The sequence below is a fragment of the Anoplolepis gracilipes genome, chromosome 12 (genome assembly GCF_047496725.1).
Source record: "Anoplolepis gracilipes chromosome 12, ASM4749672v1, whole genome shotgun sequence".
Classification (NCBI taxonomy): domain Eukaryota; kingdom Metazoa; phylum Arthropoda; class Insecta; order Hymenoptera; family Formicidae; genus Anoplolepis; species Anoplolepis gracilipes.
Window position 1 is genome coordinate 4,434,300 of NC_132981.1, and position 27,237 is coordinate 4,461,536.

General features: G+C 28.8%; 2 protein-coding genes and 1 long non-coding RNA gene across 10 annotated transcripts in view; 1 reads left to right on the top strand and 2 right to left on the bottom strand.

The window, feature by feature from the left end:
* LOC140671588 (uncharacterized) overlaps positions 1-27,237 on the bottom strand; it is a 91,756-nt gene that overhangs the window by 41,524 nt on the left and 22,995 nt on the right. Inside the window, exons 4-5 of one of the 6 annotated variants that reach the window (XM_072902997.1) lie at positions 12,924-13,023; positions 12,499-12,654 (exon numbers count right to left, since the gene is read on the bottom strand). The exons of 3 other annotated variants lie outside the window; for them this stretch is intronic. In XM_072902997.1, the coding sequence (XP_072759098.1) occupies positions 12,962-13,023 (62 nt within the window). In that variant the 3' untranslated portion in view covers positions 12,499-12,654; positions 12,924-12,961. Of the gene's footprint in view, positions 1-12,498; positions 13,024-27,237 lie in introns of those variants that run through there. 2 more of the 6 variants (XM_072902998.1, XM_072902996.1) reach the window with 2 other exon arrangements.
* Positions 1-27,237, top strand: part of Tk (tachykinins) — a 53,815-nt gene that overhangs the window by 6,846 nt on the left and 19,732 nt on the right. The window lies entirely within an intron of this gene.
* On the bottom strand, positions 9,600-10,974 carry LOC140671590 (uncharacterized). The gene is made up of 3 exons (XR_012047771.1): positions 10,619-10,974; positions 10,457-10,549; positions 9,600-10,370 (listed from the first exon to the last, which is right to left on the bottom strand). It is a non-coding gene; the product is annotated as an uncharacterized lncRNA (long non-coding RNA).

The window sequence follows — 27,237 nt, forward strand, 5'->3', positions numbered from 1 at the left end:
TAAAGTTATTTTTTATTGTTAATTCAAGCTAAAATATGACAAAGTTATGGTAACACCTTTAGTATTTATCACAAACTTTGCATGTTACATTATTCAGTCCTTAATAAAAGTTCTATTGAATTTGAAACTAATTTGTACTACTAGCAAAATTTTATATGTAATGTATGTATGTGTACATGTATAAATTTTCATATCGGACATTTTTATTATATAGTCTTTTTTGTGTTTCCAATTTTCGTGACACTATAAATTTGTCATTTAATTGTAATTTTAACATTGCTTTTTGTTGCCTCCACATATTTTATCTATCTATATAAACAAAAAACTATATTAAAACATTATTATATAAAGAAAAAGAAAATTTTTTATTTAATTAATATTTCGCATAATATTTATCGAGAAGGACTGTTAATTGTTCACATGTTATCGAGAAGAATAATTTATCTTCGATGTTGCGTTGTGGCGCTTTTTAACAATGTAATCATAAGTTTAATGAATTCTGTTCTATATTCTACTATAAAACGGACACTTCGTAATTTAAACTGATAAAATCAGAATGCCTTCCATTTAAATTTTGCGTAAACCGATATGTGATATCGCGAAAAACATTCTTTACAAAAACCGTGAAATAATCACATCCGTTCTGTACTGTAATATAGCATTAATTTCCGTAACCCTTTAATCCTCTTGTATAGAGTTTAAGTTTAATTGTATTACAAAAAAACGGAAAAATGTTTCTATTGCATTGCACCAGACAAACAAATTTGCAAATTGCTATTTCCACACGCGCACGGAATTATTTATCTATCTATATATTTAACCGCAGAAAACGCGGTTAAAATATCAATAAATGCCAAAGCAAAATTCATTTATATTGGTCAGGAGCAACCCGCTTATTTATAGGTACAACGTAAATGTAATATATTATAAAATATTAGTTGACGCTATTTATATTTTCAGATTTTAGTAAAATTTTTATCAAAATAGTTATACTAAATGTCAATCTACAAGGTACGAAATTATTGAGTTATTCGGTGACGGCAACTGCCTTGTCAATTCTTCTACTGATACACATTTTCTTGCTCCTGAAATTCTCACGAGATGCTCTCTTATTTTATTGATAGCTTTATTACGTCATTCTTTGTATGTAGATATTTCTTCTACAATTAGTCTTAAACTAATATGCAATTAACTTTCTTTTAGCGGAAATTTGATGAACCGTCTACATTATATCTTTTACATGTTTTCAAAATCTTCCGTATTATTGTATATTTTTATTTACAAAGACCTAAATTAAAATTCAATTAAAGTAAATCGTGCGGCATGATAATAAAAATTCTAAAAAAGAACTATTTTTTCCTCTCAAGTTTGTTAATTGCACCCTGTTATAAAAGACTTTTACGTTAGAATCATGTTGTTTTTTTTTATGCGGAAAAAACTTAATATAAAATAGTAATTTCTATAGTTATTTTGCGTAAATGAAATACAAATAATTGTATGTATATGTAAGCAAATTCCTGAGATAATTAATCTGTTAAAAAATATGGAGAATACTAATCGCGTTCTTCTCCTAAAGACAGACAGTTAATTAAAATGTTTTCGTTGTGCTACAACACTAATAAACTTGATGAAAATCGCAAAACATCAATGATAATTAAGATACTAATTAATCGCTAGCCTCTTGCAAAACTTGCTTTTGCAATTACACAAAATTACATGTCAAGCAATAATTAACTGTGGTTGCTGCGTAACTGATACGTCAGACATACACATACGTGCTTATACATACTATATATTTGCAATAAATGTTCGCAATCAGTAATCTCGATTATTTCGTATAAACGCAAAGTTAGTAAACATGATTGAAATATTTACCGCCACTAATTGTATTACTTTACAATGAAACCTATAATTAATTAATTAATCCTTTAATAATTAATAATTAATTTATACAATAATCTCTTTCTTGACATGATAATAATTACGTAATAAAAACACATATTATCGGGTTATCGTATTTTCCCTTCAAATTTTTATAGAAATTTAAAATAAAATATTAATACATAAAAAATATAAAATAAGCAATAATATAAAATAATAATATAAAAAATATAAATGTAAATAATTTTCAATTTTTCATGTCTACAAAATATTAACCACGAATACATAATTCAAGATTAAAAGTTCAAAAAGACTTAAACTTTTGCGCTTTAAAAATTTTAATAGATAATAAATCTTATATTTTTCAATTTCAAGTAGAGTTCTAACTGCTCAGAAATTTAAAATATAAAAGTTTAAGATTTTTTTTTTATTTAAGATAATTTTTTGTTTAAGATTCAGACATGTCTCTAATCTACAGGTATATAATTGCGGAGTTATTTCATTGTTATATTACTATTCACTCTGCTGAAAGTATTGTTCAAGGAACATATATGATATATGAGATTTTTTTATAGAGTAGTTTTTTAAAATATTGGTAAAACACAGGGATGCACGATAAGCTTTGGCGAATTATATTTCGAACAAATATTATGTTACGCAACGAGACTTGGCTTTAATTTCTGTATTTGTAAAACAACTTGGCAGATGATAAAATATCACACGATACGAAAAGTTTGACGTTTAATCGAACTCTGAGAAAGAACAAAAAGAAAAAGTGGCGGTACAAACAACACTTGTTGAGCCTGCTCGTGTTCACACTCTACATCGCGTATGAAACAAAGTTGCCCAACGATATGTTATCAACGCTATTGCAACGTCACGATGAGAGACCCTCTCTTCTAACTACAAGATGTTCATACAAAGGTGACATATCCTTTAAATCTGCTCTACGTGCTAAACTCTAATATCAATTATAGTTTCAATTTATAATAAGTACGTAGGCGCTCATTATTCCAGCTTATGAATTAATGAAATTTATTAAATGCTTATTGGTCAAACAAGAGTCAAAACGGAGCAGAACAAATTATTATAAATGGTCAGTTAGTCCGATATTTATGCCATTATGTTTATGCCATTTATACATATGCATTCTGTATAATAAACTCTTAAGCACGTAAATCCTGTTATATATTATCCGCAATTGTGGAATAATTATTAATAACAAAGCACGTGAGATGTTTCATGTGTCACATTTATCGCGAAATTACACGCAGTTATAAAGCGTGCCATTTCTAATTATACTATGACGCATCTGTTTTATAATGAATGTTACGTTAGACAAGACCAGCAAATAATAGACGAATTTAGAAATTAATAGAATCTAATAGCATCTGTGCGTGATATTTAACTTTGCGAATTAAAAGGTTTTTGTCAGTTATAAAAAAGATAATATGAAAAAGATTACAGCTTATCATCTTTTTTGTATCAGTCAAGCTCTCAATTTTTTTTTTGCTATTATAACGTGAAATACATGACAATTGCCGATGGGGATAAAGATTGTTTCTCCGTTATAAGACTATTTGACAAATATTAAAAACCTCGGTGGGATAGATATGATTGAGATATTTGTATTCTTATGAGATACACAAACCGTCAGATAAACATCTCACAAATATGACGAAGGTAGGTCTTGGGAGAATCCTCGAAAACTTCATAAATCACACTCCTGAGAAAAGGAGAAAAGAGAAGTGTGTTTTTCTTGGGAAAGGTATGAGAATACAACACGGCGTTACATACACGTTAGATTTCATGTATCGAAAGACAATGGTAGAACGAAAATGATTCATAACACGTATAGGATAAAAAGGCTGCTTTTAAGCATATATAATAGTAGGTATGTCTGGTATTCTGTTATTAATTAAAGAGAAAAGGAATATTTAACTAATTACATTATTATATTTTAATTATATTTAATTACATTTAATTAATATATAAAAGTTAACAATGCAGAAATAATAATTAACTTCATGCACATAATGTAAAAAATAGCCTTCATTTTTTTTCAAAATGTTAAACAGTGTATACTCAGAGTTAATATATTATTTTATTAGATATGTAATATCTCTCTCTCTCTCTCTCTCTCTTTGTTTCTCATAATTATGTTTTTATATCTAAAATGAATACGAAAAAAAATAATTTTATAATACATTAAAAATTATAATAATATAATTTTGTGCATTTTAATGATATTTGGAATGTTATTAAAAGTTTTAACATTAAATGAATTTTTTGTAGGAGTATAAATTTCGCAATTAAAAGATGCAGAAAAGCGGTTGAGATTTAATAAATCGTATTTTTTTTTTTTTTTTTTTGCAAGAGACAAAATCTATCTTCGATGATATTTGAATACTTTGTATAAAGAATCTCTCTCTCTCTCTCTCTCTTTCTCTATTTCTTTCTCTCAAGCATAATGTAAAATAATTAATACTAATTTAGTTTTATTCATAAAATATATGATATCGCAAATTTATGCAAGCAAAGGAATATTCATTATATATTATATATTAAATGTAATGAAGTATTTAAAACAAGCAATACGGGATGCACAGACACATAAACATCGTGAATCGCAGATTATTATTTAAATATATACTTTTTCCTCGATAAAGAAAACGCTTTCAAGAAAGTACGCAACTTTCATGACGGCTTTAACGCCTCGATAAACAAAAGCGCAGGACGCATTATTGATTTCAAAGTTCTCGCGTATATCGCAACACGCGACAACTTTGCATATTTACATCCCTTCGCGTTCAGGCCGTTAGATATAATCGCGCGATACCTCCTTTTCTTATAACAAACTCGACAAGCACCGAGTTTTCGCTCGTCGAGATCGCAACTTTAAGAAGCCGGCGCATTCCTTCGCTATGTCCACTATGAATGGTCGCATCGCGATGCGAGATATGCGCGACCGCAATCACACTTGTAATCCCAACATCGACAAACACGACATCGTGTAACGGAAATGCCTTATTGATCTATTTTGCGCGTGTTCTCGTGAGTAGCATCTCGTAAGCAAGATGTAATCTATTATAGTGTCCAAAATATCGGTACTCTCGTATTGCGTCCACCCATATCGTTTGTCAGGCGATAACATTATCACTTTGTCACACGTTCGAGCGCGATAAGTGCACTCAGTCACTTCTCATTTGCATACACCGATTTGCAGGATTGTTTGCGTGACTGTTGCATACTAATGAAGCGAATACGAGGCAAGGAAAAAGGAGAGAAAAACTGTTTTGCACGTTAGTATTACGAGATTAAGAGAAATTCTATATTAACTTGTGAATAGTATTTATCTTTTGACTGAAAAGAGGAGTTAATATAAATTATTAATTTATTTAAAAATGGCTATGTAATAAATAATCTTAATAATTAATACATTGTAAAAAAATAAAAGATAAATTGATATAAAAATTATTATTTCTTAATAATATATTTCTTTGCGGGAAAAATGTATTATTAATAAAACCATTTATATATAACTGATCATTTCAATACATGCAGAAAATTTAACTTATTAATTGAATATTACACATTTCTTTATTTTTCAGTTTAGTACTTTTAATATTGATATCTTTAGTATCATAAAAATAATAATGAAAGAGACAGAGAGAGAAAAAGTAAAAATAATAATGAGATAATTATAAAAATAATGTCATATGCTTTTATTCTATTAGAACATTGTAAGTCGAAATCGGAATTAGTATAATTAATTTGTTTGTACAACTGTAATTTAAAAACTTTATACAAACAGTATGTATTTTAACAGTCAAATGTGATGATGTTGCGTATTTACACAGAAAGCTTGTTAAGCGTGAAAGATAACAATTTGCAAGACGAAACAGTAATGTCAGGGAGATTTCAACGCACCGTATGATAAAGTATAAGCGGGATGTTGTTATGACGCGTATGATGCCCAACATTTCTCGGTTACATGATAAATAAAGGGATAAGGCAGACGAAAATAGATGATAGTATTCGCGCCGCTTTACTTAAAAGACTTAGAAGACGATTTCTCAAAGTGAGAGCATGATTTCATCGAGTGAAAACTTCATGCAATATAAATATTCTACAAAAAACGAGCACTAATAACCGCCAACAACGGCAAAGTGCGCTTTGCCACTATAATAAAATACTTTTTAAATTAAAATCAATTATAAAATATATTATTATAAATTGTGAAATTAATTAATTGTACAAAGTGTTTTACAGAAAGATGCACAGAGCGAATTGACCAGTACCTGCCGGCTCACAAAATCATCACATAAATATTATATTATATAGATGTAGTGTAAAAAACCGCTAAGGTGCCAACCTGTGTCGAAATTTTACTCTTATTTTCAACAAATTTGCTTTATTTTTCATGTTTATGTATTCTGGAAGATTCTGATAGATTTTATTTATATTGTATTGAGCTCTCCTATTTTATATCTCAAGTAGACAATAAACGAACAATTTCCTATTTAAAGGTTTAAAAGAAGAGTTTTCAATAAAATAGATATTAAATAGTTTCATAGTTTTATATAGTTATATAGTAAAATTATAGATTCAATACTTTTTAATAGTTTTAAAATAAAGTTTGACTAAAAGATATCAAACTAGATAAAATATTGACAAAGTAGAAAAAAATTTAGATTTAGATAAATGTTTTAAAATAAATTAATTATAATATGTATTTTACATATTTAAACTTCTACATATATACATATATTATTGCAAGATTAATATATAAATTATGCATGTGAAAATTATTGCCGTCATTCTTATTTCTAAAATGCACAATCCTGTGTACTGCGACAGATGAGCCAGATGTTAAGATGAGATAAGATGAGATCCTGATTGGAAGCTCGTTAGAAATTTACGTGGTAAATCGCGGATTACGAGGCTCGAGGTAAATACAATTTGGAGGCTCTTAAGCAGTAATCGTCCTAAGCAGACAAGTTTTCTCATTGCCAGCTAACCGGACGCTAATCCGACGGTAATTGGATAGCACTCCGTTATTGCTTGAACTTAATCAGCTCCTAAGTACGCAATTTAAAAAAAAAGAAATAAAACTTTTGTATTCATCGACCATAAAATGGCCCGTGTCTTTAAGTTCGTAAATACAAATTAAATTCAATAATGAAAATTTTGCAGGCAGTTTACAAAATTATATATGTATATTAATTTTAATAATAAATAATATAATTATAATCATTATTTCATTTTATATCTAGATTTTAGTATTATTATCGACTATTAAGAGAATCACTTATATTTGAAATGATATAATCATTTCTTCTGTCAGAGGATTTTAGAGAGTAATTTGAAATTTAATCGAAAACTACCTAGAAATAAAACATCGCAATAAGTGAAAGCCGGATATTCTGTTATATTGTATATCGTTCTTGGCTTAGGAAAGTGTATATAAATTTGACATACAGAATATAGGATTTGTATTTACAAAGGAAAAAGCGTAAAATAACCTAAATTTACCTCTCTACAAAAAAAATTTCTTTAGAATTCTTTTATGCCTCTGAATATATTTTTTCAATTCTTTAGTACGTATTTATCAATTCAAACATTGTCATAATTTGATTGCTTTACTTTGTACATGCAATTTTGGATAAATGTATAAATATAAAAATTTTTCTTGTTTATATTAAAAGTAATTTAAATTTCCCAGATCGGAATCGTGCAATCATTCATCTGAAAAGATCGAAAGAACTACAAGGATGCAGTTCATGGAATTGCTTTGTAATACTTAAGAGAGGCATTATAATTGTAAATTGCTCCCCGATTCTCAATCTGCGCTGCTTTCCGTGAATTCATAAAGTTTTAAAGCAAATATGAAGCGTTCTCTCTGTGAAAACCGCCATGACGCACACAATTTACATTATTTATAAATATCATCAATTGTACAGTACATCCGCAATACTTGTGTTATTTTAATGAAATCGGAATAGTGTGTATAAAAATAAACACATAAAAAATTAACCATTAACCAGTCTAAATTTTACTGAATCAACAGAAAGCGTTTAATGTATAAAATCACGTTATACCGTAAAAAGATTAAAAGCATATGTTGATCTTTTAAAAAAGTGTATATGTATGTGTATACGTATATAAATATGTAGATTTTCTATAACGAGATAACAGTTGCTTGAATGCTACACGATCCACCCTATCATAAATGAGGCAAGAGAATAGTTGCCAAGTTACTATATCGAGTTAAATTATTCATTCTTGTGTATATATGTAGTAACAATAGCTTGTCTTCTGGTAGTCCATTCAGGATAGTCGGTTTTTTATCCGTAATTTACATGGGCATGTATAAAGCACACTACACATCAAACATAATATGATTAAACGCGTTAACAGTGTTGACACTTTGAAATATAATAGATATAAAATATGATGAAAATTATTGTATTTTATAAATTGGATAATAATTTCAAAATAATTTTAAATATATTTATCAAACAATTTGTAATAAAAATTTGATTTATTCTAAAATATCTTATATACATGTATATAAATATATACATATATCCTGTGTATTATACTGTAATCTCGATGTAGTAGATATCTCTTTTTTAATTATTAATAAAACTTGATATTTATTGAGAACATTTCTTGGAAACAAGCTTGACCAATTCTTTAGAGAATCATTTTACAGCAACAGGCAGAAACGTGCAACAACAAGATTATACTTTTTCAAATTTAATGCCGATTTATATTGACGCGCAATGAATCGCTTATATCCCCCGAGAACTGTCTTCTAAATTTATGTAGCGTCAAGAGAAATAAATATTCTACAAAATCACGTATGAAAACATATATAAATAAATGACATAAAAGAGAAAACAGATAGGGAATGAGTAACATTATGTAAGTAAGTTTGGATATTGACTAAAAAAAACTACATTTTTCTAATGCATTCTTATTTTTCTTTGAACTTTTCCTTTTTTCATCCGCGCGTGCATACTTACAAAAAAAAATATTATACATTCGCATTTTTTCAGTTTCTGCATTTTAATTAACATGTTATATTTAAAATTTTTTAATAAATTTTGACATAATAGTTACATAAAGTTATGTTAGTTACATGTAATATGCATCGTAGTTGCATTGCGTACGTAGACACAAGAGTACAAGAATAATCTTTAAAAATATAATGGTCAAGAGGAAAGTTGATTTAACATCACTTATACCTTTTTTATACTCTTTACTTTGCTTTTGCAATATACGTGGTTAATTTATCTTTCACGTCTGATAAATCGTATATACAAAATGTCAAAGCATCCAATAAATAGACATTCCGCAAGGGGAAAACTGCGAAAGGTTGCTAGTGATAACAATATGTTGACAAATTACTGTTTCGAAAGAGCGGTTATACATAAAAATTATTTTGGTTTTATCAAAAAGATTTTCACAATGTCAAAAAAATTATATATGTATATATATATATATATATATAATAGTTACGTAAGGTTATGTTAGTTTTATATATATATATATATATATATATATATATATATATATAAATATAAAACTAACATAATATATGTATATATATATATATATATATATTGTTCTGTATATATATATATATATAATTCTCTATTAATCATAATATTATATACACATATATTTTTAAATTATAATTAAAAAAAAACAAAATAATTCTTTCTTATTTTATACGGTTTTATATAAACCGTCCTTCTCTCCTTGCAGAAATGTTATTATCTTAAGTATTTGTATTATAAATCGAATAATTAAATTTTTATTTTCAGATAAAATCCATGTCAATATTGTATTACTTAATTAAGGTGATTAATTTAATATTATTATAATTCAGAATATTTAAAACATTTTAAATATTTCAGTTGGCATCGTATTGAGTTAAAATGTGAGATATTAAATTCGACTATGCTATTTTAATTATATACTATAAGATGATTGTAACGCAACTGTAATACAATTTCCTTCTTTGTCAATTTATACCAAGAAGTAGAAAGAAAATTATACATATCTACGCGAATAAGTATGCATATGTCAGTACAATAAATATGAACAGATTTCGTACGTCAGTACAATAAACAATAACAGATTGTCGCGTAAAGAGAAAAAATTCGGAACGCACAGAAGAAATAACAAAGCATCCATGTTTCCATTATAGTTGACGATAACAATTCAGACTCGGATATGTACGCGTATTAATTTTATATTTCAGTTTTTACCTTCTTCTGTTGTTACTAAAAGTCTTGATAATTATCAAATCGTTAAAGTGTAGCTCATAAACACATGGTTGGCTTGTTTTCGTATAGTTGTTTTTGCGTCCTCCTTTTGCTCTAGTTTGAATTTATGTCATGTGTATGGATTTGTACTAGAGATTTTTCCAAATTAGATTGTTATTTGTACATCTGTTTCACAATATATTAAATATACTGAAAAATAACAAATTTTAATCAGGAATAGATATAATTTACAATAACTCTTTATTAGATAGACGTTGTCTTTCTTATTTATTTACCTGCTTATTATAGAGAGCTGTTAGTTAATTTTATGTGGTTTTTCCTAGCGCGGTTATGTATAAGTGTTTCATCGGAATTTTGAAACAATGTGCCTATAATTAAAAATTATCTTCTAAGGTTCACAAACTTTATGTTCTATTCATAAACTTTCGCATACTTACATTTTTTTTTAAATTTTATCAAGAAAGTGATGTCCTCTGTAATCAATGATCCTTCAAAATATTGCTTATACATATCACAACAAATAATTTGAGTGAGGCTTTATCAATAATAATTGAATAAAAACTTGTACAAACATATATATTATGCCAAAATAAAGAGGTAAAAACGTAACACAAAAAAATAATTTTAAAATAGAAAAGCGATCATTTTGTTGGATATTTTTTTTAAATTTATCTGTATTGTTAACCGAATCCATAACCGAAAAGATCTTTCAAATGCTACGTTGGAAACGAAACTGACACAGTTGACTACACTTTCATATCGGGAATGCTTCGAAAGGAGAAAAGAATTGTAAATAATATCTTGCTGTATCGAAACATTACCGCTCTCTTCTGTTGCCCGTTTCAAAGCAAAATAAACAGAGTGCCTGAGAGCATGATATGATTCAAACCAAATATACGAGTAAAAGCGAGTATCCTTCCGGCAATTGTTACCGTACAGGTACACGAGCGCAAAGTCAAACTTGTGTCGCTTAATTTTCGCATCCTGCACTTTTGAAGGTACTTCTGCTTTTGACCCGAAAACTCTTCAGAGATTGTGATAGTAATGTTAATAGTAATGTTAATCTGTGTTACAGCGACGTTACATTTTTAATAGATTTTTAAAGCCATGCGTACTTTCAACGTTGCTTAATGCTAGAGAGGGTGTAAAAGGCAATGTATAATATTATAATGTTGGCATTTTAGGTCGCCGCTTTATTACCACGCAGGTCTCTCGTAATTACTGAGTAGAGCTCTTCACGCCGCTTATCTCGTGCGTCGTTAAATTCTGGCTACACTACTAATTATATATGTGTGATGTGTGCGTCGAATCTTTGAAATAAATAGCTTCAGAATATAACTAGCTAAGAATAGAAGTAATTGTTAATGATTATTTTAGAATGCAGGTTAATTGAATTTAATTTCAGTATATAAGTATATGAAACGATACGATGATAATTAATTGAAAAAAAAAGTTACTGAAAATAGTAGATCAAGAAAATAAATACGAATAAATTACCAAATACACAAACAAATAGAATAAAAATAATCGATTATTTTCAATATAGATTTGAAAAAAAAATATTACCGTCGAATATTAGATCGATAGAATTTGCACAGTTAAATTTTCTACAATTAACTTCGCTCACTTGTTATATTAACATTTATTTAAGCAATTATATAATAATCTATCAATAAATTGCATATTATATTGACAGAAGAATTACATCAAATAAAAATACATCATTCTTGTTATCGATAAATAATTTTACATAATTCTAATATGTCAATTAAGTACATTTAAACATTTTTTATGTCAAGCATATGAAATGTTTAATGTACTAAAAGTAGAAAATATTTAATTAAAAATATTCGGAATCTTTATCACGTATTCGCTCCAGATGTCCATTAATATTTATTCAACGTTTTATATGCAATGCTTTAAATTAAAATACAACAAATATCGTATCGCATAATGTTTCATCACCAATACTATTATATATGCTACATTTTAAGTCGCTACAAAGTGCTCAACAAAGTGTTGACTGCAGAGACACGGAATAAAAATAGGCGATAAATGGAGAAATAATATTTTATTGAATTATTATTCCTAACGTGTTGTACTAGGAATACACGAGAAATAAATGTATATTTACCTTTATGACTGCAAAAATTGCCTTTTATTGCGTATTGCATAACGTTGCACGTTCGAATTCACGAACATAACGTCCATTGCTCTTTTCATGCCTCTTTGATTGTATATATTTCCATATATATGTACATATATATATATATATATATATGTACATATATATATATATATATATATGTAATACGTATAGTAATGTGTTAGCGAATGGAAACGTACAATATAGCGTACCGCGCCGTATCTCTCTCTGAAAGCTTACAAGCATTAAACAGCTTGCACTGGTGAATGAAACATATATTTCTATTCTCACTGTCGCGTCGACACCACCTGACATTGACCAAGAAGCCTTAGAACAAAAAAAAGCGAGAACAAAAGCGCGTAAAACGGATACTTTTCATTTTCGAACTTTATGAATGGTACGCGTTACTAAAAGACGTGCATTTTAAATCGATAATGACTTTGTAGCTTAAAAAAATATAAGTTAAGCTTCTCAATTGACAAGTTGTACAAGCTTCTCTATGTTACTCTCTTGAACGTTTAACGTTGACTCGCAATGGGGGATGAATAATTTTAACTCATTAATTCAACTAATTAATTCAAAATATTATAATTTACCTGTAATGATGGATAACATCGTATTTATTTTGCAAATTTTAGCCTGCGGACTTTTTACAGCTACTCATGGCTGTAAATGAAAGAGACATTTCTATCTTTGCTGCTGAATTAAAAGAAATATAAGTTGCATTATTCACATAAATTTTATATATATACATATATATATATATATATATATAGCAAAATTTTTAATTAATTAGTGACACCGACGTGGCTTCGGAAAAGCGTAATCCTCTTAAAATAGATGACTTTAAAGAGATATCTCAAGTAACGTATATTTTGAATCTTTTGCAATTATGGAAACGAATGTTAGTGTACAAATAAAATAATTACAAAATCCTTTTTTTGCGAGAAAAGTTGCACTTTAATTCCATGCATTTCTAAAGGTTTCGCCTCTTCCGTGCACTAGAGGCTATTGATAAATAATAAATTTTATTCATATACAGATTTGAGTTTCTTTGCTTAATATTGCTATTATAAGTTTGATATTTAAATCGAAATTAGTTAGTAATTTTATTAAATATAATAAAATATATATAAAAGTCAAACATAAATCCATACTTATATTTCATAACTATCCGCTTAATTCTATATTTTATTTGGTTCTCGTGAAAAGCGTATTATCTGGAGCTAAGGATCAAATTTTTGAAGTTTAGAAACGAAATATGAAAACGGCTTTTTAAAATTCTAGCCAAAGACTAGACAGAGAACGAGAAAACGGGAATTAAAAATGAATCTGTAATTTACATTAAAATCTCGTTTACACTTAACTGTGCTATTAATTCCACTCGACGAGCAATTATTTCTATGTCTAATGTTTTGAATTAATGACACTTTGGAACATTTCACTTTGAACATAGCTTTATTTAATATTGACCTCGTTTTATTGACCTTCAGTTTTTCCGGGTACCCACGTCTCACGGTATTCTTCAGATGAAAAGTTACGACGTGCATTTTACGATGCACGTTATATAAAGATCAAAAGCCACCCGTACGTACGTTTTCCTTCCAGAGAACGAAGGAGAGGAGAGAGAGAGAGAGAGAGAGAGGGTCGTATTTTTTCTCGGATTACGAATTACAAAATTGCTGGACGATATTTTTATACATCGTTCACGATGCCGCTCACGTTACTTTCCGGCTGTTTGCTATGCGTTACTTTACATTTTCGATTTGAGAACATCAGTTCTCATATTTCCCGGCGAATTGCAGTGAATTTAACGTCACAATTTAATCTGAAGCTGTGAAATTGCGCGAGCCGGTAAATCATAATAGGGCGGTTATGAGTTGGCTATATCGAGTTTGCACGTGCGTGGTTTCCTATAAGCACCTGCCAACAAGTGACTTCTAATGAAATCCTCAGCGGTTGACGGATGTGCCCGCCGATTAAAGTGATTATAGCGTTTGCGCTGAGACGAACTATATGCATCGAGAACAATTATCACCGTCGTGCATACAGTGCATATCGCCTGTACACGCGGCTAAAACTTTCTCGGGATATATGTATAATACATACATACATATGTGCACACACATCTCTCGGCAATACCGCCGTGCCGTTTTTGTTATACATTCGCTACCTTTCGTTAAAATATCATCAGAGTATGTTTGTTCTGGGATCCATTAGATAATCATCGTGAGGGAATGCTTCTCTCTCAAAATTGACATGCATTTCGAAACCTCCGAACGGGAGAAGAGAATTGATATGTTGTTGACTTAAAGTGCCGCCCACTACTCATAAAGTGATCACTTCAAAAACAAGCTAACAATCTTACGAGTCAATTTGTACAAGTTAGTGTTGATGGATATACATATATACGCGTTCATTCCAATCTCAGTATAAAGTCAAATATATCAATCCTTTTTATAAAACAGCAAAATGAAGTTTTATCGCGCAACATTTATATTATTTTATAAGAAGTGTGAGTGGGTTGTTATAGAAAAATTGCATTACACAAGGTGGCAATAGTAGTTATATATGTATACCAAAATTTAGCGAAAAAACGTGTTTTCTCTTGGGTCATTTTTTATGCAACATCTACGTGCAACTAGAGAGGTTTATATAAAAATATTGCTCGAAATTGCTTCGCTTACGCCTCTTTCGTGTTCGAAGTAATTATTGAAGCCTTAAGTATATCTCACGAGACATCTTGTATTTATAAATAAAGAATTGCCTATAGATAAAATCTTTACATAGAAATATAATAGCTTAACGTGTATTTCACTTGAAATATAGTAGTACTTTCACTCAATTTAAGCGTAAATAATTACATTGCGTCGGAAATTTATTATCAAAGTGTAGGATATTTTTGCATTCAAGTAAAAGTTATTTCTTATAATTCATAACAAGCAGGAGATTAATTCTGCTGACTACGATGACGTATGAGACGCATTCTAGCATACTGTAACGCAATGACGTCACATAAATGAGGGAAGGATTAAAAATGTTTCACACATAAAAAAAAAGACAAAAATAAAATGTTACACTTAATATAGAAAATCATTCACAGTTTCTAAATATGTGGCTCAATTGTAAAACTATCTATAGGTATATGTTTTCTGAAATATATATAGTTTTATAATTAGATGCAAATTTAAAAAATTATGAAAAAGCGATTATATTAAGAATATCGTGAATATGAGATACTTTATTATTCGAAGTCAAATGTATAAATCGTTGCAGGCATAACCGCAATATATTAAAACATCTCATCATAAATGCATAACATTTTGTCAAGCAATATATGGTATTATATCAAATTATTATTCTTTTAATGCTTCTTTTAAAGTGATTCGTAAATTCAATGTAAATAACACATTGTTATTTTGATATCAAAAAAGAAAACTTGAAAATAATACTGTGTAATTATTGCTGAAGGATTACTGAGAGAGTTATTTCCGAGCGATTTTTCTAACGTTGCTTTAAAGCTTTTGGCGCTTTCATAATGACTGAAAATGAAAAGTAACCTGATTATATCCTCCTTCGTGTGAAAAATTCGAAAAATAGTACAATATATTTGATATTTCTTTTTCTCTTTATATTTGCTTACAGTTTTCTTTTCTTAAATACTTATGATTTATAAGATTTTTGCATTTTTTAAGGATAGACAATTATCATCGACAATTATTATTTATAATAAAATAAGTAGAGATTATAATATATTGTAGTTGAATATACTAATTTATAATCTGTTACATATTTTTAAAGAAATGCGTATGATTTTTTTCTTAAAAATATTTATTATTTCTCGTAAAATATTTTAAAATCAGTGTCTCCTGAAACGCGTCTTCATTATGTAAATGCACAATTGTTCGGTGTGTTATGTTGCGAGAAACACGTTTCCTGCGTTTAATGATTTTTTTATCGCTACTTTAAAAGCCTCTCGAGCACTTTCTTTCGCTCCCGAAAGGTAATGGTGGAATGAAATACTGCTGTGAAAGTAAGAAGAAGAACCGAAACAGAGTGCAGATTTTAATGCGTATTCTTAAGGATGGTTTTAAAGTTACAGATGTCGTACGACATCCAACGAATTACTTACCAATTTAATCTAATTCAAAGCTAAAGTTATTTCCTAAATTCTTTTATTATCAGAATTATGATAGATCATTTCAATTGAGAAAATGATATTATATATAGTCGTCTAAATATTAAATAAGTTGAGGAAGAAGTAATTATTACAATGTAAAAATTATATAAGCTTAAATCCGATAAAATTAAATCGGTTTATTAATCATTATTTTGTTTAAGTCATTTAATTCGAATATAATTGATATATTAAATTAATGTAATAACAAATGGAATTCTTGAATTTTAAATAATTATTGTCATATTGCAACGCACTAAATGAGCATATTTTATCACATTAACGTATTCATAAAAGAATATTGAATTATGAGATAAACGTTTTATGATCTTAGTAGAGTACTCACAAAAAATATACATATACTGCAAAAATGATGCAATTAAATGTGTAATATAATCACTAAATATAAAACATATAATTTGCAGAATACATCAATCAACGCATTAATTTTTATAAATTAATTATTCTTTTTTCAAGAAAAAAACATTGAAAGATTTTATTTTATTTTTAATTTAATTCATTTTTCAAAATAAAAATATTGCAGAATTTTGATAATATATCTTATATGCATAAAAGAGAATGTTTATATATTTATCACATATCTAAGAAAATAATATTATAAATTAAGAACATATTTATATGAATGACGAAATTAAATTAATGTTATGGAATTTCTTAGTGGCTTTTTTTATCTTATATGGAAATAGAAAAGATCAAACAATTGTACTATATATACATATAATGTGATGCAGATGGTATTATACGCATAGATACGTATTAGAAAAACTAGACTGTGAGAGATATAATATTATAAATCCAAGAGCAGCAATCATCGTAAATGAAATCGTGTCACAATCCATTACGACAATACGAAAATTTACTTTAGCTCGAGCACCCTCTTTTCGGTAGGTCGTAATGCCTTTATTATCTAGGGTTGCTGTTCACATTTTGCGTGTTTCTCTAATTCTATGTTATCGTTATATCGCAAGTCTTTCTTCACGCAAGTCAGTGATTACAATTGAATTGTGAAATAAGATTATGATAATTGTAAGAAGAACTTCAGGATTAAATTATAAATATGAAATATCATTAGTAATGTTAAATCACTTTTTATAATCAAAAATTATCCAATATATCATCCATTAAAATTTGAAGTTAATTATTTTAAAAGAAGATATTTACTTATTTTTTATTTACTGTTTCAATTATTTCGAGATCAGTGACTAAGATTCATATTTAAATTTAATTCAAGAAAAATATAACAATATATGTATATATATATATATACATTTTTTTTTTTTTCAAAGAAATTTTCAAAATATTTTATAAAAACGTTTGAGTATATATAAAAATATCAAAATCTATATTTGACTGTGAGATAGTGTTAATAGATACGTTTATCATTCAGACATTGAGGTTGATAAGATATAATACAAATCTGAAATCGTAGCGCTTTGAAATCATAGATTCTTGTGAACGTAAATCATTTATAACAGATATCACCGAATTGCAAATGTCATAATACGTGGCTTAAACATTATCCGTTATACGATATCGATAATACCTATACTTTCACTCTACTTTATGCAATAAGCAAAGCTAAATGCAACTTGAAACTGATTAACTATATTTAAAGATATCATGTGTTCCAAATTTGAAAATTATTTATACACTTCTGAGTTATATTTTTACCAACTTAAACGCTGTATAGCATGATTATACTGCATTTTTTCTATAAAATTTTATATTTTATATTTTTATATTTTATATTTTATATTTATATTTTTAGATTCTTTTTATTATAAACAAATAATTATTTTTTAAGCATATTATATATATTTTTAATACAAAATCAAAAACTGATAAGACAATGATTTTAAATATATTTTGTTGATATATTATTACAATTATGTTTATATATTATTTATAATTATAATTATAAAAAAATATAAAAAGCAGAAAATAAGCCTTTAATAATTTATTTAAACATATTGATGAAGAGTGTTTAATCTTTTCTTGTTTGAATTCTTTAGAATCAACTTATTATATTAAAACATCCACAGTTTAAAAATTCTTGGGAAATACTATTTTATTCTCAATATGTTCAGTAAGATGCAAGTATCTTGAAGAACAGATATTTTATGAGAGAGAAATCGAGGAAGAAGTTTGTAGTTCTTTTTTGTCCATTCTTTTCCGCTACTTCTCGTAGCTTCTCGTTGATCTTGCAGTTGTTCGTCGGTTTGTCGATTTGAGATTCATCAACACAATTATACTGTTTTCCATTTCATTTTCGAATCAGCTCATTTCCGCGTATCTCTATTCTTTTACTTATTTCTTCGCCATCGACTGAATTTTCTTTTGTCTCTATTGAATGAATTTTATTTAACTCATTTTCACAACATTTACGTAGCACACGTGTCTATCTTTTCAGTAACTTAAATTTATATCAAACATTTTTGCAGTATATATTATATAATTTACTAATACTTGAATATATTAGTAAATTTTAATATATTTTTCTACTTTATATTAAAAACTACACGTGTAAATAACGCGTTTTTTTAATCTTTTATTTGTGGTAACCTTTGGTTGACATTAAAAAAAATAAAAAGAGGCAAATATGAGTATAAATCGCAAGAATACAAAATTCTATAAATATTGATATTGTGCATGAAAAGGCATTATGATTATATAATTTGAAAGCAAAAACTCGTTCAGAAAATTTCATGCAAAAATACTAAATTATTATTGACAGAAAGCGCATTTACGCTAAAAACAAAAAAAAATGTATTTCTCTCGTTCGAGGTACTAACAGTCTCTTGGAATAAAGAATGTGTTTACATGGCATAACATGTATAAAGTATTCTAGATTACCCACATTTTCCTTCATAAATAGATTACTTTGATTAACAAAATTATGTAATGCTGAACAGATATGTGTCAAAACAATAAGTGTGTTTTTAATTAATGATCGAATACAAATATTTAATTTAGTTATCGATAACTAATGTTGAGTAATAAGAATTTGTGAAAAGAATCAAATTAAATTAATTTTCATCAAAGGAAGATCAAAATAAATCTGTGAGTAAAACTCGATGCAAAAGTGCTGGGATACTCTGTATTATCTGAAATACACGAGCTGACATATCTGCTATAGAGAAAATTCGCGCAATCTCTCCAGTATTTCCTCGTCAACTGTACAAGAAAAAAAATTTTCCGTTTATACGAATATAATCAAAAGAAAATAGTCTCAAGACACGCTTCAGTGGAAAAAAATAATAACCTAAGCTAAAATATATTCTGTATTGAAAAGTATATATATTTGATATATACAAGACGATATATAAAAATATGTAGATACCATAAAAATACGGTAGCTGAAACTTTTCAAGAAAATTATTTATAAGAGTTTTCTTTGCAAAAGTTTTTGTTAAAGAATAGATAGATACGTTCAACAAATATGAAATTATACACCTTATAAATAACGTATATAATATCATGTTTTTTTAAACATATTCCATTTTATTTGGAATTCTATCCAAAAAAAATAGAAACGATACAAAACATTACTTTGACCATAAATAATAGTTTTTGATCCAGCTAGAAATCGCTTTTTTACGCTAGATGCACCTTATATATATATGCATCCGTCACTGTCGATTTTATCGCAGTATACCCTTTTATCTAGTTTAGGACGATAGTAGCACGCAAACGCGCAGGCATTACCAGTGATCTAATTTATTATTGCGTGACATGAATTTAAAGTTACTTATCATTATCTGCTTTAAGATTAATAGGTATTCTGTCCTAATGTGATCACATTAGTTAATGTGTTTTTCAATACAATTCTCTAAAAAATATATTGTATATATATATATTAGTAAAAATCATAAATTATATAATATTAACAAAAAACATATAGTGTAATTTATATAGCCTATTCAAGGAAATAGTCGATTCCTTTTTTATTTTACATTAAATGAACTGCGACCTATCTTTCTTTTAATCTATATTTCTTTCAATCCCATTTTCATCTTTTTTTAAAATAAATTCTAAATTTTACATAATTCCATTTAAAATGTACAAACAAAGGACAATAGAATAAAATAAAAATATCAAGTTTTGTTTATAGGACTCTGCGAATAAAAACAAATGATTCTAGGATAGCATTTTTAGCTGTGGTTTACTTTTAAAAGGTTGAAAAAAATGTGTACGTAAAAGCACCGTTCATTCATTTATCGATGGATAGATAAATAAAAATGTTCGGTGCGATCTCATTAAAAGTTTAACTCCTTTATGCCAATCGCCGTTAGCTCCGCTTTGATATTTCTTTTACAAAATTGTCGCTGTGCGCATACAATCGTGACAAAAAAGAACAACAAAGGAAAAAAAAGGAATAAAAGATTCAACATGACATTGTAAAACGTCTGATTCTTTGCGTCTGAAAATCGATACGCGCGTAAATTCTCTTGTCTTTTCCAATAATGAAATAGAGAAGAACGAGAGAGAAACAATTCTCAAAGTGATTTACTGTGGTAAACCACGCTCAACAGAATCGTTCAAAGATATTCAGCTTTTACCTGAAATCATTCGAATACTTCGTATCAATTTACTTACAGAACAAGCAGCAATATCGAGACAATACATGATGAAAATGTGAGCACGCCAAAATGTGTATCTATATATGTGTTTGTGTAAGATATTCTCAACAAAACCTTCCAGATCTCCCAGTTCTTTTAATAGCAATTGTCTGACCGTTATATAAATATATCAATAATATATTGAACGTAAAAAATAATTTATTAAATCAAAAAGAATCTCCATTCATAAAATATTATATAGATTATAAAATAAAAACATATCGAGCAGAGAGTAAATTTTTTGTTCATATCTTGTGATATTTTGAAAAAAAAAAAAAAACTTTTAATAGGCGCAATACACCCTGAATGTCTTCCAAAATTACATATCAGTTAAATGTGAAAGCAGAGAAGCAGAGATTTATCTTTCATAAATTTGTTTTATGTGCTAATTATTTTTGTAACGTATTTAAAATAAATATGTACATTTATTTATATTACCTTGTTTTTTGTTTCAAAAAAATCGCTTCAAGAAAAAATTCCTCTAATGTAATATATCTTTTTCAAAATTGCAAATCTGAAACATAAAAGTAGTAATAGAGTACGAGACCTTTAAAATCTCTAGAGAATTCATACTACCTATGCTAATATTGTAAGTCGATGTCTCTTGCAAACACCTGCGTACCGATTCAAAATAGTCAAGCTTATGCTTATATAAACATTACTGCGCATATGACATATGACATGTATACTGAGAAGTTATATATATATATATATATATATATATATATATAACTTTGTTAATATATCTGAGTAATTAAATTTATTATTCCTAGAGAGCAGAGATTAATAGATGACTAAAAATTTTAGGAAGCTAAATATTGTTTACAATTTTTTCATTTGACTTATAATGTCTTTGATGGTTTGTTTAATATAACGATACATATGATAATTGTATCAATCAGTAACATATATGCTACTTGAAAATAATTTTATTCAAGAAATCACACATATATTTCTATAAAAATATATATAATACATATTTATTTAAAAAAAAATAAAAATTTTTTTACTCAAGAACTTTATGTGGTAGAAAATATTGACATATTTTATTGAATATGTATAAATCTTGATCTATCGGAATAAAAGAGAAATTTCAAATGGATTTCCTGTTTAATTACAATGTCATTCGAAAAGAAATAGTGTCACTGTACATTTTCATAAATATGTAAGATAATTTAATGAGAAAAGTCATTTATTTTAAAGTGTCGTATTTGTGACGGAAAAGCAATCTGAATGGTTTGCAGAACTTCTTATGAATGGTATATCGTCTTTAGGAAATACTGCATAAGTAAATTCATTCCATTTTAGATTGTACTCATTGCTAAAATCTGCTTATTCATCGCATTTGAGAAGAAAACTTGCAAGGAGCTTGTGTAAAAGAGCCTAAAAAAGAATCTTGCAATTGACAATGAATACGCATTTGACTTTTTATTTTATCTAATTTTTGTTTTATCTCATTTTTCTATTTCTTTTACAAAATAATTTATTTTTATTTTTATTTTAATAAAATAATATATATATATTATATATAGTATATAGTATATATTATATATAGTATATATAGTATGTATGTATATATTATTTGTATGTATGTATATATATTGTATTTATAAAATTTACAATATAAAATAATGCAAATTGTTCTTTATAAAAAATAATTAAAAATATTAAATATATTTTTTTAACTAATCTATTGTAAATACGTAGCGGAAAAAATATATATTACCTAGATTGTACATTTTTTGTAATTTTTACGAACCATAAGATCTACTAGTAAAGATTTCCATGAAAGATTCGTTTTATTTTTCAAAATTTTGCTTCCTTGTTGACAATTTGAAATAAAACAAAAATTAGATAAAATAAACAGTTTTTCTGATACCTCAATCGAGATTCGAGTTGATGATGCATGCAATCGTCGGAGTAAATAAAACGAGGTTTATGGACAACGTGAAAATGCACATCCGTATCACTATCCATTAATGTAATTGCTCCGTATATGTTTGCCTCTGGATTCATCTTCGAAGAGACGAAATCAATCGACGGTCCATCGCCGAGGGTCAGCCGTAATCGGCGGAACAGCCGCATTCCTCGTCTGTCTCAGGCGAAAAGACTGGCGGCGATAAACTGGGCATCCACGACGGGCTCACGAATTTTTGCACATACGTCACGTTGTAACGAAATCCCGTATCAACGTCACCCTTCACCCGACAGTTTACATTCGACGATTGTTTGTAGAGTGTTAAAGGCGGCCCGGCTTCTCCTCGCGGCGGATAAATGAGAATTCTCTCAAGACTTGTCTTGCCACGACTGTGCTTCGGTTTGCCGAATGTCAGGCGACTAGGATCCGTTGACCATTCTCTCTCGGCAGGTCTTGAAACTCGAGTGGCCTTCTCTGTGTTGATCTCGGATCGATTCTGCTCGTCGCTACCACCGTAAGAATATCGCTGCGCGTTGCTTCTCGTTGCATTCTGATTTACCGCCTTTACTTTCTCGCAGAAAGACTCGAGTTTCTTCACCGGATCCGTCTCGTCGTAAAGAGAAGACGACGAGCAGCAACAGTAGATCGTAGGTATCTCTCGCGGTGAATCGCTGTCACTTCTTTCGGCGTTTCTACTATTCCCGATACAAGTGCAAGAACCAGCCAGACATGCCGCTGGAGAATCGTGAAAGGGTTCCTTGCATTCGCACGTAGATTCTGCAGCGTCGCGACTTAATCTTGAGTAGTTTCCCGATGCGACTTTTCTAAGAGTCTTTCTTGTTTCGAAAGATGATTCTTTGCCCGAAGGATATCTCTTGGCCTTTTTTCGTAACATTTTTCGTCTTTGCGTCGCTTCTTCTCGGCTGTTCTTCACATCGTTGTTCAATTTATACTCTCGAACCAGTTCACTCGAATCGCCACAACACGCCGATTCAACCGGAAATGATGCATGTGACTTTAACTCTTCTAATTCGTTCTTATTGTCGTAATCGTTTCTTCTAACATCATCGGAGATTGTCTCAGATCTATCGAGATCATATACTGCCGTCCCATGTCGCAGATCTTTCGTCGATAAATTAAAATCAAGATCTCCTTTGTCAGTATTTCGCGACTGCCTTGATTTAGATAACATTTCACGAAGCGTTATTTCCCTTTCGGTGTAATTGATCCGTTTGTTCATATCATTTGATCGGCGGGTGCTCTCGAATTGCGGCCGGAAATTACGCCAGGTGGAATCATCATTCACGACTTTTGGGCAACGACAGTATCTCGAACAATCGACCGTCTCTTCTTGTTTGACATCCTCGCAACAGCAGCCGGGCCTTTGCTTATTCTCGCTAGTGCGTATCACTTCGCATAGCTTCCCGGATTTTTTTAGGAAACCCGGCCTGCGACAACACAGCGACCCACGTTCCCCTAAAACGCTCGGCCCTTGTCGTCGTCGATCCGTGTTATTCTTGTACTTCGGCTGTCGATAATTCCCATCGATTAACGTTCCCATAATGGAGCTAGATGCTTTGAGGGGAGATTCCCCTTTATTTTCCCATCGCGAAGTCCGCCACTGTGGCAGTGAGCTCGTCTCAGGCACCCCCGTCAACCTGTTGGATCGTGAACTTAAACCCCAAGAAGTCGGTTGTTTGGATCTCTTTACAGGATAACGGTATCCCGAGATATAACGTCCCCTGTAACCTCCGTTCTGTAATGGAGCCTGATAAGAGAGCGCGGGTGATTTACGAGCCGTACTTCGGTTAGAATAAAATTTATTAAAAGACTGCTGATTTCCAAAATCATTGACGTCATTTTCTTCGTTTAATTGCTTCATCCGTATATTTATTTTCTGTTCGTCGATATGATTTCTTTCTTTCGTTTTTTTATTAGAAGGCACGATATTTGGATAAATCAATTTATCAAATTTTTTCCTACGCAATGATTTAAACGTGTGAATTTTTGCAGATTTTCTGTCGATAATTCCAGAATCATTAATTCTGGATTCGGGAATGACATCTTGAGACCAGTCTTTGATAACCTCATGACTGGTTACTTCGGTGACAGCCGGCCACGTTTTGTGACCCATCTTGGAATACGAACCATAGAATCTCGGTGAAGATTCGCGATACTTGTAGGAATTTCCTTTACTCGACGGCTTTAGATATTGAGAAGTAGATTTTGCAGCGGCAGTATTTAAATATTTCCTAGACTTTTCATGTGCAGTAAGATCAGAATTGCTGCAAAAATGAGATCTTTGCGACGAACAGCAATAATTGCAAGCATCCATCGTGTTACGATTGGAGGACCGTTTTATCTTTCTTTCCAAAGCAGCTACATTTTTATTTTTCTTCGACTTTACCCTAGATTTTTTAAATGATCTAAACCGTGTATCTGAATACCTTACGCTGTAGTTGCTGGATCTTTTTGTACCAGCATAATCCTCGTCGCCGCTGCTCACCTCCAGGCGACAATTTTGTTCAACATCCTTAATATAATTCAATAGATCTTCGTTCTTCAGATTCTCAAAGTGATTGGTCTTGCTACGCTTTTCATAATTTTTAAACCACTGAACATCCTTCTGATTTTCGTTATCATTGGTACATTCTACTTTTCCAATTTTCGACATTATTTGTATTAATTTATGTTAATTATTAGAGCAATAATATCACGCGTGTGTCTTAGAACGTAACAGTCGATGTGGCAGTGCGTATTTACAAATTTTTCAAATTATTATTTATAGCAAACGATGCATTACGTTTTTTTAGATTGAGATTTGAATATATTTTGTCTATCCACATGTTAATTAATTAATCGTTCGCAGAATTCAAAAGTTCACAACAGCGTAAGGTTAGACTGTTTAAAAATCTTTCGATAACATTTATTTTCGATATCATACGAGTTGTGAACATAGTCATAGAAATATGATCGACGTTTTCTAAGATATTTAGATTTAATATATATATATATATATATATATATTAGCACAATCTCTTTAATACCAATATAATATTCATAAAATTTCGAGATGTTTTATTAATAATATAAAAAATGCGAGGTAGAAATATAAGTATATAAAAATATAGATATATAAAATAATCAAGAATTATTATTTTTAATAGCAAAAGTATAAAAATAAAAAAATATATAATACACAGTAATATAATTTGCTCTGAAGTCTGCTCGAGTAATAATAATAAAATTTCCTAGTCTACAAATTCCAAGAAAATATTTACAAATTGAAACAAATGTTAATTTTCCGTAACGTAATTTTGTTTGCAAATTATAAATTTTTCTCTCATCATAACAGAGAAATGTTGGATGCAATTTTACTGGCTAAGACGTCGATATAGTAGAGTACAATGTAGACATTTTTATTAATGTATTTGTGCTTTCTTTAATAACACATTTTCAGTAATAAAATATTTTACTTACGATATATATAGGTAACAAATGTAATTTTAAGTGGTAAATAAATAAAAAAGAAAATGCGCATAAATGGAAATAAACCTCAGATATGTATGTCAGCTGTACATTTCTCGTAAAAAATAACATCATGTAAAAAGTGGGAGCTATTAATTTTCATTAATAATTAATCAATATATTGCCATGATTTTTTATCTTTTATATAATATTTATTAATTGCTTTCGTGTTTGTTTATGCTTTGTGTATAATAAATAATTATTACGTAAAAAATATTTTTGAACTTTTTGCTGAAAGTATTAATTCAACTTAATGAGTTAACAAACGACTGATTTACTTGTGGTTAGTTGTGATATTGATTTAATTAAATTAAATCTAATAAAATTTAGATTTTAATGCACAGAGGAAACCATACAAAAAACAAAAAAAGATCTGAAATATATTAGAGTAACACATATATGTATTTTTGATGTATTTTATGTTACTGTCAAAATTTTGAAAAATTTGCAATTCATTTGATGATTATTTCCTAATATCGAAAAGCTGAAATTATATCTTACGTATAAGAAAAAATGGGTGATGATATTATTAAAGTATGTGTAGGGATGATAATGCTTTACTATGCTTTCGAATATTCTCGTATACATTAACCTAGTTGCATAAACCATATGTCACCGGTACACAACAATTCGAATAGAACATAACA